Source organism: Sparus aurata, chromosome 1 (assembly GCF_900880675.1).
Source record: "Sparus aurata chromosome 1, fSpaAur1.1, whole genome shotgun sequence".
NCBI classification, from domain to species: domain Eukaryota; kingdom Metazoa; phylum Chordata; class Actinopteri; order Spariformes; family Sparidae; genus Sparus; species Sparus aurata.
The window spans coordinates 36,842,560-36,865,164 of record NC_044187.1 but is presented as its reverse complement, the minus strand read 5'-3'; the positions used below and the strand labels follow the sequence as shown (position 1 = coordinate 36,865,164).

The following is a 22,605-nucleotide window of genomic DNA, read 5'->3' as shown; positions in this document are numbered from 1 at the left end:
TTACTCAAGTATGAAAGTATGAAAAACTAGGGGACTATACAACACTGCACAGCGGTAATGGTAAAATGGTCTGGCATGATTCCATTTCACACATTGCTGAATTTTCCTGATATGACGAGATTAAACATAAGCAAATAACTAATATTGTTAAGAGTATAGATGCGATCTTTAAAGCTGGATTACTTTTGGTCTTGGGTTCAAAGTACTGAATGCAATGCAAATAATATTACTGTTGGATATTTTGAAGCCAGTGTGTGAACACTTAATAATAATTTTGCAATGACATTTTTCCTTTGTGAACCTACTACAGTACATGTTCAAAACACAGTTAGAATTAGTACTTAGTTGTCAGGAGATGGTAGCTGAGCCAAAATGACAAATGACAGAGACATACAGATCATCCCTTGTTGCTGTCCACGTCATGCAAGTACGTCATTCAGCGTCCTCCCTCAGATCCATAGACAGTGAACAGGTGTCTGTCTCAAACAGAGGAGAAAATCCTTCTTCCCCACTGCAGGGGAAAGCGTGCGTGAGCTAAACACTCTCAGCTTTGACTGGTCTGATATGTTTACTGTATTTAGTTTACTGTATGCTGTGTCAGTAGTGTTATCTGCATACACTTCACTTTACACAGAGGCTTTGGTATTCTACTGGCACTGGTGTGACAGGAGAGGTAGAACAGGACCAGAGGCGATGCTTGGAGTTCTAGTAAGGTCAGCACACATTGCACTCATCTTATGCACACACACACACACAGACACACACGCAAACTAACACAGATATAGAGAGAGATTCAACTTGGAGGTCACCGTTGGCCTAAAGGCAAAAGCAAAGCCGTCACTCAAGAAACACAAAGGAAGAGTGTGTGTATGCGTGTGTGTGTATTCCTGTGTTTGTGTGACCTGATTTGTCAATGAGGCAGTGTTTTCAGCAGACACCATTGTGTGGCAGGGACTGCTCCTTTTGTAACAGGTTAGAAGACACACATAGCATGCATGACTGCGCGCACGCACGCATGCACAACACACACACACACACACACACACACACACACACACACACACACACACTTTACTCCTCTGTGTGAGACATGAAGCACCGATCTCCTAGCCTCTCTGTTGCCTCGGGCCCAGTTGGCTGCTCACACTCTACATTTTAATGGATACAGGCTTGATCTAATTTCTTGACAAGAAATATAGTCAAGATATAAAAGACAGCCAAAAGTAGTAAATGCAAAAGTGTGAGTTCAGGATTTCTTAATTAGCACATAAGTCTTTAACTATTTTTGATTCATACTGTCAGAGCTCTTCAATCAGTCATTCTTATAGTTACTTTGTAAAGAAAGTAAGTACAGTATATGGACACTTGATTTACCGATGCTTGATGTTGAGCATTAAGTCAGAAGTAGGTGAAGAGGAGTCCAGTTGAGTTTGTTTACGTTGGTTAAATTAAAATCCTCAGCACTCCATGATACTAATTCTGTTTATGTTCCTGTTTAAATTGTAAATATAATTAATATTAAATGCTTAACTATCTCATGCAAGACCAACAATCCAAAACTCTTTGCATCTATCCATGCAAAATGGGAGCACAAGCAAGTTGTCAGTCCGTCTTTTCTGTTGTTTGATGCTTAAACCTGTTGTTAACTGTCCACATTTGGGATAGCTGAAATGTATGCATTGTCATTGTCACCACAAGAATAGAAATAAAGTGAGAGGATTCCCTGGTAATATTTTTCTCCACTGTAAATTCTCATTTTCCAAAGTTTTCTTTTGATGATATTCTAAATGTTCCATATGTAGGACAGGTTGGCTGCCTACCAAAGTGTCAGCTTTTGACAAAATGGGAGTGGGAATTCTATCCACCTATGCCTAGAAAGTTCTCCATCTGTTGGTCATCTGATGTAGTCTAAGCAGAAAGTGAACTGGACTGCTACTTCTTGACGCTCAGAGTAACTCTTTCTACCTTACAACTTGATATCTTAATGATAAGATAGCATGTACGGTGTGTAAGAACAATTATCTACTGAAAAACTGAAGAGAAGATTTCAGAAAATGCACTAAACAGAAGTGCTCAACAACACTGGGAGGTGAACATTTACAATGCTGTTCTCATAATTTTCCACTTCTTACCTTTGTCTTTAAGGAATTAGGGGATTTGATTGGCTGGCTGCTCTGAGGAGGCCAGCTGTTGAAAGGTGCCTGTTGAAACAGAGGGTAATGTATTGCTCTCTGTTGTGGTGTCCCCTATGGACAGGCCTAGTTTATACCACTCCACATAAACAGACAAATCATCCCTCCAAAGGACATATTAGCAGTAAAAAACTGATGTCAGGGGACAGGGCACACCTTGTGTGTGCGTGCGTGCGTGCGTCTGTGTGTGTGTGATTGTGTGCGGTTGATTATACACATGAGTATGTCATGGAAATATTGTGACTGCTCTGCATCTCCTTTTCACAGTGGCAAAGTAACACCTGTTATGCAAAACACCACAGCTTGGATTAGCTCTGTTGCCACATCCAGTGAATCACAGGCAGCATGTTTTGTTTAGCCATTAAGCCAGTCCTCTGATTTGTTAAAAACATTGCTTGCCCTAGTTGGTCAGTGTTAAAAACTATTCAGAGCAACTCAGAAACCAAAATGAACTTCAAGTCAAATCAGAAATGGCGTTAAAAGTAGTAGTTGAGTTTATGTGGCGGAAGATTTTTTGTCATCTGTTTCTCCTCTATAGTCATATAAATGTCAGTATGGGCTGTGTGTAGGTGTGTGACTATAAGCTTGTAGCACGAGTCCCTCTGTCATCGTGGTTGTTACTGTAACTGTTCCCAGAGGACACAGTGGCTTAAGGGTTAGGCCGACATGATCTCACAGAGTCATAAAAGAGAAAGACATAGATAATGAAGAAGGGAGAGTGAAAGTGTTAGACTTGTGAGTACCAACTCTAGCCCACTTAAAGGAACAATTCACCAAAAAATTTAAATTTAGTCATTATCTACTTACCCCCCATGCTAGGGGACAGTCGTATAGTGTTTTTTGAAAGAATTCAAATGTCTGGAAGCCTAGAGATCCTAGATTAATTTAAAAAGGCATTATTGACACCCTCAATGTGCGGCTGAGCTCTAACACGCACTGGAGGTGTCATGTGGAAGAACTCTTTTCAAGGCAAACACATTTTTTACCGCTCCTGGGATGACGGGAGGCCATTAGCCTGGAGTCCTGCTTTTAGTTTAGCACCTACAGTGAAGATTTCAGCTTAAAATATGGCAGCATGGGGTTGAGCAGAAAACGACTGAATTTTAATTTGTTGGTGAACTGTTGGAGGTTCTTGTTATTTTCTTTTTAAGGGTAGACATTCACAAAAACTAATTAGAAGGGTAAAGTCCCAGTCACCATTATATTTTATTTCTCAGCACTGAACTATCAGAGTATGTGTGTGTATGCGTGTGTGCATGTGCGTGTTGTGTGTGTGTGTGCGTTGGCAAGGTAAACAATAAGAAGGATTTACTGTATGTGTGTTAGAGCTGCGCAATATATCGTTTGCGCATCGCCATCGCGGTGTATGTGTGTGCAATAGTCACATCGCAGAGCCTGCGATGTAGGACGCTAATGAATTTATCTAATTTCAAAGGAACCTGACGCACACTGTGCACGCAGACTCTGCATGCACAGCGATCCACCAATCACATTAGTTCTTAATCAGTGTGCCGAAGCAGACCAGCCCCTGCACATGGAGTGAGTCGCTGGTAACAACATTGAAAAATGAGCAACAACAAGAGAAAATTGCGAAAACGAAGACTTAGTGCCAAAAAGAAAAGCAACGTCAGTTATCTGGAGTTATTTCAGCTACAAGAAGGATGATGTTGACCAAACAGATGTTCTGTGCCACAAGATAGGTAACACAACTAATTTGCATTTACCGGTACTTCGGTACCACACAGCATAGTCCTGCACGGGTCTTTGCAATCCCGCATCCGCCATACTTGAAACGTCATCCGACCCGTTTTCTATCAGTAGCACAAATTACATCCCGCACCCGAGCCGACACGCTATAAATTGACACCGACGCCCGACCTGCACCTGCCGAAGGACGGACGCAAGTTTTAAAAATTAAAGTAAGCTAGCGTGGGGAATGGGAGTTCTGGGAGGGCGCAAGCACTCATGAATGAGCTCATATGATTATCATTTTGAAATGCAGGTATATTTTTGTAGATGTGTCGCTAATAATCTCCAGGCGTCCGACCCTGTCGTCTAAAACTAAAAACAGATTTGAATCGTTAAATAACCTGTTTATCACTCATTGTTAGTTACTTAATCTAATTATGAAGCTAGAATGGTCCATTTTAAGACGGAGAGCTCAAAAGGTTCAAAGTTTTGTTTATTGTCATTCAATTCACGAATGATAGAACGAAACATGTACTCAGGTCCCAGCACAATAAAAGCAAACAATGAAAGATAACAATGAGAATCTCTCTAAAACACAGACAGAAGCCATACTCATAACATTGACAATAAGAGGTGAGATCAGTGCAGGTTAACTGTCCCCAAGATAGCAGCAGTGCAGCATAACATGAAGTGCTATTCAGGTCAGCTGATGAAAATTCCTGTATTTTTTCACATCGCAATATATATCGCAGGGTTAAAAAAAATCGCAATGTAAGTTTTTTCCAATATTGCGCAGCCCTAATGTGTGTACAGTCAATTGTCTGTGTCCAGTCTCAGTTGGAATTGTAGGACTGTATTGTGTATTGTAATGAGAGGAAGAATGCAATAACAATTTAATCAGCATGTATATAACCGCATGGCTTGACACCATGAGCACCATGTTTATGGATTGCTACACACACATACACTTGGACATTGTCTATTTAGCAGTAGAGTGACATTAACTATATACACTCATAGAGTGTATCATTGACATAGATACTGAATGATAAACATCAGAACTCAAAAACTCATGTCAAACTTTATCACATCATGAAAACTACCTTTTGATCTTTTTATGAATGAAGGACGTATGTAAGAGGGTCTGACTTCCGTTTTCATGCAACAAGAAGTCTTGCATTATGTTACTGGTTCTATATACAATCCTACTGATTTAGAGATAGAGCACAATAGCACAATATATTTTAAAGATTTATATAAAGTCTTATTTTATAGATTAGCTCAAGGCAACATTTAACGTAAAAACCGGCTGCCATCAGATCAGCCTAGATCTCAAAAGGAGCTGTCCCCCATCGCTAACGGGGATACAGCTGAGTCCCCGTTAGTAAGTCATTACCTATCATTATCTATTCTGTTGTTAGTTTGTTTACCTGAAGTAGACAAATATCAAATATATTTTCAAATATCAAAACAAACATTTATTCAATGTTTATACTCTCAGCTTTGGAGACAGCCAACCACTGCATTCCCATACTGTAACAGCCACCTTTTTCCTCACAGTATGTTGTATCCACATGGACAACAATGCAGGAATGTACAGGAAGCGTTGTGGAAAACAAAGGTTGATGAGTTTATTTTTTGCTGTGTTCACTCTCATTTAAGTCTTATTTAGTAAAATAACATGAGGTGATGAATACTCTCAGCCCAGTGGCTCCAGTGCCTTTTGCTTGTCATCATGTAATCCAAGATTGAACATTCAAATCACAAAAATAAACTATTCATGGTGCAGTGTTAAGCTTGAGTTTAAGAGCCTCATAATATGGGGAATGAAGCTGCTCTGTAGTCTGGTGGTATGGCAGCAGATACTTCTGTATCTGTTGTCAGATGGCAGCAGGGTGAGCAGACTCTTGGCTGTGTGTGTAGTCCTTTAGTATCCTTTGGGCTCTTGACAGACATCTCACCTCACTGAAGTCTCTGGTGCTCTGTAGATGATACCAGTGATGTTCTGGTGGTTTTACTAACGTTCTGTAGAGTCTTCTTTCCCTGGGGCATCATGAACAATGCCAGTGTGGTGTGCTAGAATGCTTTTGTATTGCCTCTCTGTAAAAGTTGTACAAAAGAGACACTTACTGAGCAGCTAGTTATTTATTAAGGTGAATATACTATATGTGTAAAATACACAGTATGCAATATGCTCTATATATACCACATCAAATTGTAATGTTTCTGCCTCAACACAAATATTTGGATATATTCATTTTAACCAAATCATGATTTCAATTGAGATTATCTTGGCTTTCATGTACCCCTTTGCAGCTGCACTGCCCTAAGGGTTACTTCTGTTTCTCAATTGGAGTGACTGATTTCTGATCACTGTGCATCCCAGTAATGTGTTTTGCAATGGTCCACGCCTGAAGACTCATTTCGTGTAAATGTGAATGCAATAATACAAGGAAAATTTTCCAAATCAGACATATGGCTCATTAAACCAGATGTACTGTTGGCACCACATGCAACAGAAGGTATTGAGTATGTAAATATAAAACACAGTTTGAGGCAAGCATTACATTCTGAGATATTCTGTCTGCTGATTGCAGCCTCTTGGATATAATCTCTACTTCACTCACTATGATCACAATAGGCATGTTGTTTTCTTCCTTTCCTCTGTGCTGGGAAATTACATGAACCAACAGAATACCAATAGCTTACTGCTGGGTGGCCATTTAACTACTCCTGCAGGTAGTTTGTAGCCCGTTTGTGTGTGTGTGTGTGTGTGTGTGTGTGTTTATTCATGTGTGTATGTGTAGCCTGCCAAGTATGAAATATGATTTTACTTGTTCAAACAACAAACGAAATCAAAGCTGCAAGCAGCGATGATCGGGCCCTCACCGCCCACATACGTTGGGCTGTGGCGCTGTCGGAGGGCTTGTACGTAGATTGACCTCACTCCCACGATCATCAGGGATAACAGAGGCAAAAGATTGTGAGAACTTTTCATTTTCAAGGTCTGAGGATGATACTGACTGAATGTGAAGTCTGTGGTGTTAATTTGGCAATGAATGTTGGACTGTTGGACCTGTTGGACTGAGGGTATGGCTCCAACAGGGTTTTTTGTGTGTCTGGTCATGATACATATGCATACCAAAAGTTGTGCATGTAGGAGGCGGGACTTCACGCTTGAAATCTTCCAGGAGGCGCTGTGGAGCCATCTTGTCACTGAAAAGGCCCAGACCCTAGCAGATATCAATGTTTGTGTCTCGTGATGAATGTACAAACTTTGGCGTGTGTAGGAGTTTGTCTTTAGGTGCAAACTGGGAAAAGCCATTAGGGGGTGCTACTGAGCTGTTGTGCCACACCTGAGGACAGTTATGGTGTCAAATTATAGCCTAGTACTCATGAGTTTGAACCTACTAGTGCAGTGCCCGTAAGAAAAGTGTATTCCTATAAAAAAGTGGGAGGTTAAGCAGCTTTTTCATGGATGGCCAAATGAGGCTGTGTTTGAAGGTGGGACGTCAGGGATATTTAGGTTTGTTGTGAAATCCGATATTCCAGGGTATAATTGGCTTTTTTTGACTATTTTTGATTTTGCCATTATATTTCACCTTAAAAGCTATTTACTTGGTGTCATTATTTTCAGCACAACCTCACATGTGTGACTGTACAGTTCTTTTTTCATTTTGACATATTGTATTAACACAATGGACCTAAAATCACAAAAAAACATAAAATCTGAGTAGAAAAAGTTAGATTTTTTTACTGTGAAAACCACAAATATGTTTAACAAACCATTTTTTTTTTTACTTATAATGCAAATATAAATTGTTGTTTGCTAAATTTGTGCATACATTTAAAAAATGTACAAAGTTATATGTAACTATTTACATTTAAATGCAGGCAATGCTCAGGTCTGCCTGAGCTCCTTCCTGCTGAATAAATAGCGGGACTGCCTGCTCCACATTCAGCTTCTCCTCATTGTTCTGACTCATTAAACAAAAAAACGACTCCACTACACACTAAACACAGTACACCAAACACTACATAACACACTAACTACACACTCCAAACACGCTAAATGTCACAAATCTCTCAACTCTCAATATCGCTGTCCGACCGTCGTTGCCTGTCAATCATCCGCCTAGGTCCCTCCCACAACTTCCTGTTCCTCAACAACCAAACTTGCTGCTTGGACACTTTCGTGACAAAAGCCTGTTTTTACCGTTTCTTTCTGCACTAGACACAAAGCAAACATGACGGCAATGTTCGCGAAAAAGCATGGCGGACATTATTTACCCTAGGTCCGGTTTTGGACGTGCCGATGCGTGCGGTCCTTCGCCTCGGGAGGTGGGCCGTGTAGCTAGCCGCTAGCAGCTAGCTACACGCGAACATCCACAGATTCCGATTCCACTTTGTTGTCCGCGCGTCTCCAGATCTCCTCAGACCCGAACAGACTCAGTCCGGACTCGTTTAATCTCATTAATCCACAACAGTCAGTTTAGATGAACAGAACAGAACAGAACGGGACCGAACCGCCAGCAAAATCCCGGTCCAGCTCGCTCTGCTGCAGGTATAAATCCGCTTGTTTCTTCAGGTATGTCGTGGGCTTGAGCTCTGCAGTGATTGGCTCTGGTGCGCACGTCGCCACGGTGTGCAGTGATTGGCTCTGGTGCGCACGTGACTGTGGTGGCTCCGGTGGACAATGCTCGGCGGAATTTGTAAAGCATTTATGAAATAATTTATTCACGGTATCATTGCAGTCCAAACAAATGCTTAGATGCACACCACTGAACCACGCAGCAGCCATGTTGAAAGTCTCGGGTCAGTGTGATCCTGATCCGCAGAGATATTTGACCAACAGACACATACACACACACACACACAGACAGACAGAGATTCCGTGCATTTATAGATAGATGTGCCAAATTTGGTGAGTCTGTGAACATCCTGAAGTCCTCTGAACAGTGTCAGCAAAATGAAAATCGGCGCATGCCATTCAAGATGGCTGACTTCCTGTTGGGGCAAAAAATTCCTCAGAATGAATTCCTGACTATATCAATGAGACCTATGAGTCCTGCAAATTTCATGAAGATCAAAGAAGGTTTTTGGTTGCATGACCAAGCATTGGGGGCGCTATGGAGTCCCCTGGCCAAAGTTTTTGGCTTGAGTTTCAGGGTATATTTTGGCCACCAAACATGCGCTTCTTTTCGGAGATGAACATTTTGAACTTACAGAAACAACAGGGTCCTTACACCGATAGTGCTCGGTCCCTAATTATGAATGAACAACCAATCTGACATTATGAAAATCAAACCATTGTCAGTTTTGTAATTTTAATTCATAAATCCTAACTGTCTTTAGATGATGGAGAAGGCCGACAAGAATGAACAAGTAGTTGTGACTCAAAATACAGTTCTAGTGTTCAAAATATCAGTGAGGCTCAAAAGAGCGGAGAGCCTTCTTGGAACTGTAACATCATGCTGGGAACACATAGTCACTCTTTCTACAAAACTGTTTGGTTCTAGTTCTGTCCAGAAATTTAGTTTTGAGATGATTACATCTAATTAGACAATGATGTCACCACTATATAACCTTGTCAGTGTCAGCCCTGTACAGATACTGTTTTGCAATAGGCATTGCATAAAAACCCTTAATTTGTCAAAAATCTGGCTCCATTATTGTCTGTAGTATATTGCACCCTAACTTTATATACATTTTTTACCTTAATTTGTCTAGTGGAAGTTTGAAAGGCAACTGGCAAGATATCATAACTCTAGCTTGCAATGATTTGAATTAAAATGTAAATGTGGCTGTTATTGATTTATCCAGGAAAATTGTGTGAAGCAAGGCAGAACACACCTACTGCGCTGCACAGCTGTGGGTGAGCACTGTGGAAGAGAGTTCACAGGAAAACAGTGGGAAAGATAAGAAGTTGAGAGAAAGACTGGAGAGAGTACAGAGGGAGCTACCTCAGGATACAACTGCAAACAGATCTGTGTGTATGTGTATGTGTGTGTGTGTATGCATGGGTGCGTGTGTGTCAGCCAAAACCAAGCCAAGCAGGGATGAAGAATGAGGAGGCACTGAAGGAGCCAGGTGTTCAAAACATGCAGACAGACAGACAGACAGACTGAAGCCCCATCCTCACTGCCCTTTGAGTGCGGGGATCCTGCACCAATTCACCACATCCCCCTCTGTGTGAAAGTTTCAGATGCGGCGAGGGGTGAAATTTCGCTGCGGCTCTGATGCGCCTCCAGAGGTAGTATCAGAGGCGCAGCAGAGGCACACCGTACCTGTGTGAATGGATTAACCGGCAGTGTGGAGCAGGGGGGTGTCGAACTGACAGTCATAACTACACATATCCTTCACTCAACTAACTAAACAGAAATGTCCCACAAAGTAACGTTACATGACCACCAGAACACCAGTAATGACTGCAGAGATAATGCAGCGTCTCTGTGTGGAAATGGACAGACAGGCAGACAGACAGACAGACAGACAGGCAGACAGACACTGTGGCTACAACACCCAGATGAGATCTAAATTTGCATTTGTTTTGTTTGATAAGGCTACTGGGTTGTTTCTATCAAAGAAATGTCTCCAGCACTCGCTCATTGAGAAACATTTAATTCTACAGAAGAAAGAATATAATAAGATAATTAGATAGTAACAAAGTGAACAAGCCACAGAAATGTCTTCATTGGCAACAAGTCACACAACAGAACGTTCTTGTTTTGTCGTTTTCCTCCATGTTTTGCACTAGTTTTTGCAACTTCAGTCATTGTAATATGCATAAATGATAAGAGCCCTGACCGAGTGGTTTTGTGCCTGAACCTAACCAGAGGATTAGCTCAGCACTGCAACTAGAGAAGTAGGTGAAGATTGTAGAAAGAAATGCAAATTGCGACGTAAAGGATGTAAAGTTTTACAAGGTTTTAAAAATGCAGTGGTTATGTTAGAGAGATTTTTTCTGAGTTTTTCTGTGAAGCTTCTTCATTCCTTTATCTGGTACAGGCAGTACATCTACAGAAAGAGCAAGGACATCATGAGAAACAAAGCCTCCTGATCATGTCATTTCTGGAGTCTTGGCAGCGTCACTTCCTACAACAGAACACTTCCAAGTCTTTGAAGCGCCAAGTAGTTCTACCGCTTATTCCCTCATGATGTGAATGCAGCATTACCTCCTTCCCTCGGGCACTGTGACAGATGCCAGGAGGCACCTAGCCATTTGACAGACTGAGATTTTCATTGCAAAGTTATTTTTACTCCATTGATCAGAGCCTTTAAAGAATATTGTCTTGAGCCAGAACAACAAGCTCCCAGGCAATCATAGCTGAGCGTTACACCGTTTCCCCATGGAGCAGAGTGGACAGCTGCATGGACCTTTTGACAATCACAGTATCTGCCTGCAACCCATATACTAAAATACTTACATGCACAGTATATACATGCAGAGTTCAGTAAGTCAAAGTAGGTATGGTTTGGGATTCTTTTTTAGGCCTCAAGCAATTTTTCACTCTGTTTCTCTCTCCAGAAACTCTTCCTTTCTCTACCCTCCTCGCTCTCTCTCTACACTCCCTGTGGCAATGTGCTCTACCAGGGTGTCTTTGATACAGAGAGAGTGACAGAGACTGAGAGAGCAGCCAAAAACACACCGTCAACTTAGAGATTCTTCCTAAAGCCAAGGACAATGCAGGTGAATTTTGGGAAAGATGGGTCAGAGACAAATAATTACCAAAAATGGGAGCTCTTGGTGAGGTGAAACATTAAAGATGTTTCACGAGCAGGTTGTGCTTTCGTTGTAGCTGGAGCCAAAAAAAAAAAATAATAATAATAAGAGCAGGTGAGATGAAAGTTACCACTGCATGCACACATACAAAGTCATTGGCAGGCTCTGGTCTCTCATGGAACTTTAGCTCGGTGGGTTAAGCACACTGAGCATGCAATTGCATTCCCTGTTCCAACTAGACAAATGATTTCTGACACAGCTGCTGTACTGCACAAAAACAACATGTTTATTTCCAGTTGTACAGTTGTCTTGTCTTTGTCTTTATTTCATTATGTATTATTTTCCAATTTTATTCTAAATGCGTAAGAAAGTGTGATGGCCATGGTTGAACCAGTATTTGATTCTTAATGCTTGAAGGGGGTTTGATGTGACGTAAAAGATGAGACCTTCCTGTCTTTTATTTGCTGCCTATAGAAGCCTGTAGACGAATTGTCGATGTTGTTCTGTGAAGGACGCGGTTTGGATTTTCTGCGACAGTCCTGAGGATTTGACTTTAAGAGTGCCTCGTCTCAGTGCTGCCCTGCACTCTGAGCCACAAGAAGCTGTCAGTAGTATAGTTTAGAAATGGAGCTTGCTAACATAAACTACAAATGGCTTCCAGCACCACAAATAGGCTTCTCAGAGCTTCTCATTTTAAGTACAAAAAAATGACCTTACCATTACCATGTCAAAAAAAAAGCCAGATCTGTCTGTGAGACTGGCTTGTCCGTGTCCAGGTTAGTGGTGGTTACTTGTGTTAACGTGTTCATTAGCATTACACTAAAGGGTGCACTCACACTAGGCAAACTGTACCGTGCCCAAGCATGTTGACCCCCAAAGTCCAGTTTATTTGAGTGTGAGCTCTATGCCGTGCTCAAGCTTGGTTAATTTCCTTGGCCCTGGCATGATTGAAGGAGGCTCGCTTTGAAACGGTACAGTTGCTCATGTACAGGCACAAGCATGGTTACACAGTCTGGACCTGAGGTATAATGATGCATATCACACAACATGGCATTAGTCAGTAAATCCGGGAATATGAGAGGGTGTCGATGACCAAAACGACACAATATAAGCCACAGAGGAATCAGTAAAGTCATGTTCTCTGTGTTCTCCATGGTGACGCGACCATGCTATGATGTACTGACGTATGTACATGACGACACTGTGCTCAGGCTTAGTTGCAGCTGGAGCAATGTGAGTGTAGGCCGGTGGGGGACTGTGGAGGAGGGACAATCATTACAGAGCAACTCAGCCAAGTGTGAGTGCGCCCTAAGGCTCTACCTGCTGCTCTGGAAAGTTGCCAACCCCAAACAGTAGTGTCATGGGGTTTTCCCTTGCGTTCTGAAGGCAAGTATGTTGCACACAGCTCTGGCTATTAGCATGAGACAATTCTATTTTAATTCCATCTTGCCGGCTAATAGGATTGTTGCTACTTGTGTTGTGCTGGGCTAACAGTTGTCGCACTACTTCTCCAGTGTTCAAGTATGTTTGCCGCTTTATTTTCTTTAAGACTAGTAACAGCATTAGCAATCAGTTGGCAATATATGTCAGAATTAGCTAACAGGTAAATCATTTCAGCTTGCTGTGCTATGCTTGTTAACAGTGAGAGAGACACACACTTTAACTATAAGGTGATTAATTTACATCCATTAATAAATTATAGTTGGCTAACCAAATGTTTGTCTATTTACATTCATCTGTAATCACCTACATGCTGGGTTTCCTGGTCCAATGAGTAAACCAGAAGTGGGTGTGGCCAAACTTATTTATAGATCAGGGGGGATCCCAAATTAACCATATGTAATCCATCACTAAAGCTTGTTTCCATTCACATGCCACAAACCTTCTGATTTGGACTACTGAGAGTAGACAAGGGACAGGGAAGGTTTAAGAGGCTGCATCTGTAGACTACCAAAGAATATAAAACTTGCCAAAGAGTTTATGCATTTTGATAATGTGCATAACAACATCAAATAACAATAAAAACAAAAGACTACCAGATTAAAACTGATTAAAAATATTAAGGAGGATCAATTCAGTTGAGGGGCTTTTAAAAGAAAACTAGTGCGGTGCTGATCAATTCTTAGTGGTGTTATCCCAAATGACTGTCAGGATGGGCTGGAAGATGGCTGAAAGGGACAACACTGTGTGTGTGTGTGTGTTTGAAATTCCCTGATGCTTGTGAAAGCAATACGTGAGGAATGTGTTCTGTTCTTGATCTGTTGGTGAATACCCTTATTAAAAAATATTACATTACATTTTTGTGTGTTTTGGAGAGACAGGGACAGAGCCTTAGGGAGGTGTCTTCATTCTCAGCATCAATTTCTGTATAAAAGCAGTTATTTTCCTGCAAATGAGCTGACATTGATTTTGTATAGCAATGTGAGAGATCAAGGGATTTAGATAAAGACATTACACATTTCCGTCTGTAAAGCCAGCCACCATGGCGAGTGCTGTTAATGATTTTTTTTTTAAATTCCTTTGCTTTTCCTCATCTAATTTCATTCTTTTGAGCCAGCACATTTGTATGGAATGCAAGGCTGGCCAGAGTTATCTGTCTGGGCAAAACACACACACACAAAGACTCTCAAACACAAACAAACAAAGAGCGAAGCCATTCAGCATTCAGAAGTCACTAAATGTCAAGGTTACCACATCGATACACAATTGATTGCACACTCTGCTTGTGAGTCTGGTCTCACCATCTTTCAGTCAAAAGTCAGTGGCAGTGAAGATGCAATGTGGAACTTATCAATCTCTGACATGGAAAGTGTAACAGTGTAGTGTACGTCTCTGGCAATTCTAACCAGGAATTGTCCTTAAGTTGCTGTAACTATGTCAGTCTCATCCACAGTCCACACCATGCGCTCACATCACCACACTTCATTGCTGTGTCATTTTAAGCTATTGGTTTCTGTTTGTTGTTGACACTTTTTCATTCTTCAAGTTCATCATTCCTTTTTTTTGGGTTGTGTTCTTTCATAGGTTCTCCAATGCCCTCCCCCTCCTGTCCATCATCTGTCATTGACCAATCACATCCACAATCAGCCAGTCCACATGACAACCCATTGTTAGGTGACAGGGCTGAGCCATACTCAGAGAAAGAGGAGGAGGAGGAGGAAGAGGAAGAAGATGAAGAGGAGTATGCAGCCCGATTGTACTTACCTGTAACACATGGTAAAAGCACTTCACTCACCTCATTTGCAGCCTTTACGAAGGTCTTTCATGTCTCATTGTTCACATTTCAAAATCGGGTTTAAAAATGATCATCATCTGATATTCAATAGTTTTGATTATTGAATATAATTCAATATATTCATGACCTGTAAGAATATATTTCATTCTTACAGGGTTTTGCCATCCTATATGTCTATAAAAGACTAGACTTTCAACTGGATATTACTATCTGTCTGCATTTGGCTTTGACTTTTAGGTGTAGGAGATGAACATAAATGGATTATTTTGGAGATCCCATTATTTTTAACTCCCCCCTCTTGGGAACTTTTACAGCTCAATCTAAACATCCAGCTGCTGCAGGAAATAATTGCAGCACATGTGATATGCTCTGAACATATCTGCTCGTGTTTTGCCATATTTCTGTCAACTATGCAAGTAGTAAAGGATGACAGGTGGTTTTAAAACAAGTAGGTCACATCAACTGATATGTTTCCAAACAGACATAATCATTGAGATCAACTTAATTCATCCTATCTTCCACTTTACTGTTTTCAGCCTCCCTGAGTTCCTGTTGTTCATGTTGATAGCATGTGTTGAATGTTTAGATCACTCCTGACACATGGAGGCTTGAACTTCTAATGACTTCCAGTGTGCTGCTAGTAGCTGTTCCCTGGGAGTCAGACCTCTTTCTCCATCTCTGTCCCGGTTTCTCTCAGCCTTTCTTTATAGCATATTTTGATTTCCAACCTTGTCTTCTTTTCATGTTTGTATGTGTGTGTGTGTTATCAAACAATAAACCTAAAGAAATTCTTAGACTACTTAAAGGTATTAAAACAAAAGAGAACGATTAGTTTCGACAGTCCAGGTGCAGGTGATTCTTGGTATCTAACAAACAGTATAGAAAGTGGGACTGGAATAACGTTTGCAAGACTTTATGAAAGCAGAACATATTGAAAGTGATCTCCTGAAATGTACAACTTCTGTTTATAACTGACATATTTGCTGCAGTAGCCATAGTCAGAGGTATATCATAGTCATCCTTACACATTCAAGCTCTGTTACTTGTTCCCCAAAATATCTGACATCGTTATGTTCTCTTTGTTAAATATGGCTATGTTACACTCAAGTCAAGTCAGACATGTATTGAATAAAACCGACAAGGCATTCCTGAACTACAGAGGTCACATGCCATGTTGCATTTCTTTTAAGTTATTTTGTTGATCAATGTGTGGAACATGTTTGGTTGTGATTGTAGTTAGCATAGAAGTGGGCATGGTTTGACACTCTTCAGTACTACAGCACTTGTTTAAGCAAGCCTGTGCCTCAACCAATGTTGTGGGGCTTCATATGATAAAAGTACAGTTTGGAGTTAAAGTGGTTGTACATGTGAGTCCGTTTGGACGCACAAATGTATTGCTAGTGTATCAGGTTGATGTTAAATGGATCACGATGGAATCCAAGTTGGAACACTGAAAGAAAATAGTGCTGGAGGGACATAGTGGAAAGTATCACTGTATGGCCTGTTAAAACCTTGGGTTATATAAATACCCAAGGGTTATTGTGGAGTGTAATTAAAAGCCCTATATTTCAGATCAGGGCCAAACAAACTGCTTTGTTTGGTTTCAAGCCAAAATCATAGCACGGATTGTTCAACCAAATTGCCAGAATAAATGTTGGCAATTTACAGTTCTCAAGGTTTTTGTTTATTTTGTGACAACACTGTGGCACCAAAAACTCTTTGTTAGATGTAGGAAAAGGTCTTGTTTTGGCTTACAATAGAGTTTTTGTATTGTTTTTGTGTTGTCCAACTGGTTGGACATTTACTAATGATGAAACACTGTCTCAACTTAGGAGCCCTCTCAGCTAACTCCACCACCATTCCCTCTTTGTAGAAATGTGTATATTGTACATAGCCTAGTCTATGTAGACATGTAAATATATGAGTGGTTTGCTTGAATGTTATATGCCAACATTTATCCTGTGACTGGACTAGGATTTTTATGCTTCCATTTTCTAGCACACTAGACAATACATTTGTGAAGACAATATGTAGATAATGTAGACAATATTTTTCATCCTCATGTTTAACAGTGGACACACCAAGTTAGACAGCTGTCTTTTTGATAACAGTCCAACATTAAGAGCTTATTTAACTAGAATTTGGCACATTCAGCATCTGCTCTGGTTGCAGTCAGACGTGCTCTCAGTGGCTCTCCTTATGGCAAATGTTCGGCTAGAAGTTGAGGGAGAAAGTGTCTGGCTGTTTGAACCAATGAGCCCACAAAGGCTGAGTTTGGTTCATATCAGACTGCTGATCTGAGACCTGTTCGCCTTTGGAGGTTGACAAGCACCAGATGCTGAGTCAGGTTGGCTTGCCAATGACCTTGGAACAGCCCTCTTATAGTTAGAAGTGTGATAGGAAACAGACTTTGATGGTTTGAAGAAAGGAACTAAGACAACCACAATTCGAGTCAGACTACAGCAGGAGAGAGGGCATGAAAGAGAGAACTACAGAGGGAGGAGATTTGGATGGAACGAGAGTGAGAAAAAGAAAGACGGCTGCATGAAGAGATGGAAACAGAGAGACAGACTTTTTCAGTTCATAAAGGCAGTTACTGCCTTACTGAGGCAGAATCAGAATCAAATAGCTCCGTGAAAGATGATATGAAGATTATAAATTCTTCATGACTCAGGGATTACGCACTTCAGTCCATGTCATCCTCATGAAATACTGGAGTTTGTGTCATGAGTTTTTACTTTCTGACTTGCAAAACATTCTAAACTACAACAGGAATAGTATATTTGGTCCATTATCAATGTAGTAGCTACAACAATAATGTTGAAATTCAAATTCAGTTTTTTGCCTTTTTAACCAAATAACTGATTAAACCTAAATGATTTCTTGATCATGTTGGTTATTGATAGTTGCAGTCAATACCAAGTACTAACCGGAAAGAATTGCTGTACAATATGAAATTGTTAGCAGGGATATGCTCATTTTGAAGGACAATATATAACTTGGTATGTTTGATTCGCTTCAAAGGCAGGTAAATAATGCTGCTACAGGGAGACAGAAATACCCTCTCTGTTGTGACAACATTGGTGAAAATTCCTTTTTTTTTCACAAAATAATAACACACACTAAAAAAATCATCAATAATGTAAAGAAAATGACTAAGTCGATAAAGAAGTGTTTGAACGAGTAGAACATTCTGGTAAGTTTAGACAATTCAATTAAGGTTTTGTACTGATGTTTATTCTCATCCTCATTCAACGTATTTTTTTCTTTAGAGATTCTCCACATAAATAATGTCAAGTCAAATTTCATTTGTATGGGTCAGAATCACAAGTCACAATACCTCAGTCAGCTTTACAGTTTGTCCAGTGTTCATATATCAGTTCATGTTCGGTATCAGTTATTCCTGGGTTTAGTTTTTTTTTTGGTTCTACTCTACTTGTGCACTTGCACAACTTTCTTTTTTCTTTGTTTATGAAAAGTCAGCCTTTTCTTTTATTCCTTCCTCAAGGTTTAGCGCAGGATGGGACATAGACAAGGTATTATTTATTATTTTATTCACACTGCTGCCTCAGGCCAAGGCTTTCTCTTGCATTCTCCTTGTAGTCAACCTAACTGCTGAGGGACGAGAGCTGTATCATCACTGAAGCTCATAGGCAGCCAGAGAAGATATTTTCATTCTGAATTTGTTGGGTATGGCACATATTTTTTTGTCAGTCTCAAAAAATAAGAATAATTATATGTCTAATTATTAATGTATGCACACCATGGATGGACAGGAGAGTCTTTCTGGGTAAAATGTATAAATAAGATGTTGCATGATCTTAAACCAGTAAGGTTGAGGTCACATGGTGCCACAGTAGGTAAATATTCTTCTTTTCAGATTTATTGTGGCTTATTATGATATTTTACAGTTAGTTACCATTTGCAAGAATGCCACTTGTGATTGTAGGTTTCCAAATATGTAGTTTAAGAAGTGAATTACATTCTGATGCAGATTAATCCTCATATAGCTGCCTGAGACAACCTGGTTTACTATATGTTGTGTATTGATAGCTTGCATTTCTAACTGCCAAAAATTACTAAATAAATTATGTAACTATAAACAGCAATTAAATCACAGTTTTTCGATTTTAAAGACATGACATTAAAATTAAGACATTATCCGATTTGATGAAAATGTCATGTTAGATTCAGTTTAGGATGATGTTTGCCACAGATAATAGTATTGATTCATACTATAACCAGATCAATACAGTGCATACCCCCGCCAGGGCCCAACTGTCCCTTTTAATTTAATCAGGCCTAATCCAATGGCGAATAAAATTGAAGTATTTAAAGTAAGTAAAGATCCCTGGATCTGTCCCTTTATCAGGATCTGCATCAAAAGTCAAATGTGTCAATTCGGGACTTTTTTTTTATATTTCAATAAAAGGCCAGTACTACCTCCATGCAGTGTTTTAACCCAGTGCTGGCATTTGGTTTAAGACAGGTGAGCAAAGATTGTATATTAACACAGCACTTCCCAACACAAACAGTCTGTCTTATTCCTTGCAAGACTGAAAAGACGCCAACAACCCTCCACCACCCAGCCTGCAGATGCCTCAGAGACGCCAAGGCTATCAGCTCAGAGCGGAAAAAGCAACAGAAAAAAGACCAGTTTCTTTGCAAACGGCGGGATGACGCCAAGGCTTATTGACAGCGTCTATACTGAAAGCCAAAGGGAGCGTACCGAGGCAGAGAGAGGAACGTGAATAACACTTAGTGCTTTTTACTTTGGGACCAAGTAGGCAATTCTCCTCAACACCAGAACTAATCAATGAGTCATTGAATGAACCAGAAGAGGGAGAGGGAGAGAGAGAGTGAGACAGAGAGGGCGAGAGAGGGGGAGAGAGAGAGACAGGGAGAGAGAGTGAGAGAGAGAGAGAGAGAGAGAGAGAGAGAGAGCATTTGCATAGATGAATTGGAGGAATACAGACAAAAATGTCTTGACATGAGAATGAATCAATGAGATTTAGATAGAGAATCCTATATGGAGAAAGTGGGGTCAAACTGCAAAAAACTATATTTTAAAGAAATGGAGAAGCAAAGAGAAGAGAGTGAATCATTGATCAGGCTAATGAACCTCAGGCTAGTGGCTGGTGGCTGGGATTTAAGCGTCAAACACACACACACACACACGCACACACACGGAAAAGGCCACAAACACACAGCTCACGTCTGAGGCTGATTGCAGAGTGGAGTCACTTAAGTAAATCAAAATGTTGTAGCAGACTCCATCCAAAGAGACAGGGAGACAGACAAGGAGATAGTCTAGAAGGGAGTGGAGAGAACAATTCTGTGTTTGACAAAGAGTACACTGTCCTGGCTGTGAAATGAGACCCAGATGGAGGAATATTTTAAATTATATACTACAATGCCAGAGTTAAACTTTTGAATTCTTTGACGTATATGATGTGTCCTCGTCCTCTGTGCTAAACTTTCATTTCTCTGAGAGAAAGCAGCAGTGCTTTCCGATTTGCATTCTTAATTTTGAATCATGGGTCAAGTTTTTTTTTTTTTATTCTGTAATATGAATGTGATATTTCTTTTTAATCGTCTTCTCTTTCTTTTGCCACCAAATCATCTGACCCAAATGATAATATTCTTATTTTGCTAAACAAATTCATTTGATTGATAATATGTAATAAATTAATGAAAACTATTTTTAAACATAAAAAAATTGATATTTATATTAATGTGTGACAATTAGCTCTCAATCTAAGTGAATTCTCTGCCAAAACTCTACCATGATAGTGAAGTTTTATGTCAGTCTAAATCCCATAATTAATGATCTTTAGGGGCTGTAGTTGCGCCTGTAGTCACACCAGTCACATTGGCTGACACTTCTGCTCCAGCGGATAAGTGACCTTCAGAGGGCAACAGAAGACCAGGAGAGAGGCTGAATAGGTTGGTGTGTTTGATGGTGGGGCTACAGCTAATAGACCACTGTATCAGACCACAAGAAAGGCTGACATTCCCCAAGCTTGTATGTGAGTCAACAGTTTTACAGGAAGAGTAGGACTGGTCTTGTGAGAACTGTGGTGGTAGCCATAACAACGCCTCATTTCAGACTCTTCTGTTGTTGTCAGTCACATGGTGGTGGTGCACCTGAAGTACACAGCTGTTAAGTGATCGTCTGTCGTCAGCACACTCTTTTATCAAAGCATAGGACAGGCTGTGTGTCATCAGTTAGTAGATTCTTATGTCATGAAACCTAGTTAACTACTCCAGCAAGTAGGCCATCCCATAGCAAAAACCTAGTGTCAGAGAACATTTCTTATTCTCTTTTAGTCAACCTTGAGCTGACACTAATGATTTCTAGAGATGGTGGCATTTGCCAAACTGACACCACACATAGAAAACCACTAAACTGCGTTGTTAGCTCAATCTAGTTTTAATCTGCTGAAAATGTTTTTCCATGGACAGCTTTAGATACATCCATACACTTCACTTGTATTCATCTAGTCTTGCCAGACCCTGCATTATGGTCGGGCCTTGGGGGCCAGGCACAAGACCAGACTGAAGTGGGAGTGAGACTTGACGGCACAAAGAGAAATGTCTGTAGTGTTCCCTCTGAAGTATTATCCATGCTAAACAACATTCCCCGCTACTGACCCGTTCCATTCTCCTTGTGAACTCCATTCATTCCCCTGCCACAGTAGGTGAAGTATGCCGGTCCTACAGTGTCCGTCGGCATTAATGGATGTGTGCCAAACTGAGTGAATACACATTACAGATAATATGTTTACAACTTAGGTCATTGGCCCCCACAACGTGTCATCGGGACACATTTTTGCAAGGGGGGGTGTGAGTGGGTGAGATCCTTGTCTCTCTTCAAACGTAGTGGTTAAGTTCAAGTTTTGAATTGGTTTCGTTTAAGTTCATAATTCTACAAATGCAGTATGAACAGCTTAAAGAAATACAGGTCATTTCTTTGCGGTAAAACAATGATAATAGTATGTGCTTTTGCTCCTGCTCCGGCAGTCACACTAGCCCCATTCACACTGACGTTTGAATGCAGGGATCCTGGGCCAGTGCTCCACCCCCTCCTCTAAAGGCCCCCACACACCGCCCAGACGTCCAACTGCCTTATCCGACCACTCTCCGACCACTCCGTTGCCTCTTGTCTGACCCGTTCGGCAGAAAAGTTGCATTGAACACACCGCTTCGACGTGCTGCCTACGCCACAGTAGCGTGTACGTTCTGCGCTTGCGCGAGATGCAATAAGCGGGTGGCGCTTGTGTTGTGAGTTGTAAACGAGAATCTTATGCACGCAACTCTCTTTACTTTCGATCAAAACGAAACTATTTCCGATAAAAAACAGCTGCATACTAAACATGCAGCGAGGCATTATCCGACGAACAAGAATGAATTCGTCCTTAACGGACGTAACAACTAGTCCGGTGCCACTCCTGCAAAACATGAAAACGGGGAATGACGGAACGGAGTGCATAGAAAAACAAAGCGCACACAGTATTCCGTCCCTCCCACACACCGCGCTGATTCGCCAGCACACCGCCAATCAGAACGGCCATTCAGCTGGCACACAACCAATCAGAGGATCCAATGGCTCAGACGTCCGACGGCCCTCCTCCTCAGACTTCGCATGCTCAGTCGGATCCGACAACATCGGCGCGGCTCCGAAAGCTTCCGACGCAGCTGAACACACCAAACATATTTGTTCCCGACCTCGTCCGAGCCTCTCCAAACGCTTCAGACATCCAACG

At 40.9% G+C, this 22,605-nt stretch overlaps 1 protein-coding gene across 11 annotated transcripts in view; it reads left to right on the top strand.

Moving 5' to 3' along the window:
* LOC115588090 (teneurin-3) overlaps window positions 1-22,605 on the top strand; it is a 742,469-nt gene that overhangs the window by 563,333 nt on the left and 156,531 nt on the right. For 6 of the 11 annotated variants that reach the window (XM_030428416.1, XM_030428457.1, XM_030428448.1 and 3 more), the window contains one exon: window positions 14,629-14,820. The exons of the other annotated variants lie outside the window; for them this stretch is intronic. In XM_030428416.1, the coding sequence (XP_030284276.1) occupies window positions 14,629-14,820 (192 nt within the window). The remainder of the gene's footprint in view (window positions 1-14,628; window positions 14,821-22,605) is intronic. 11 annotated transcript variants of the gene reach the window in all.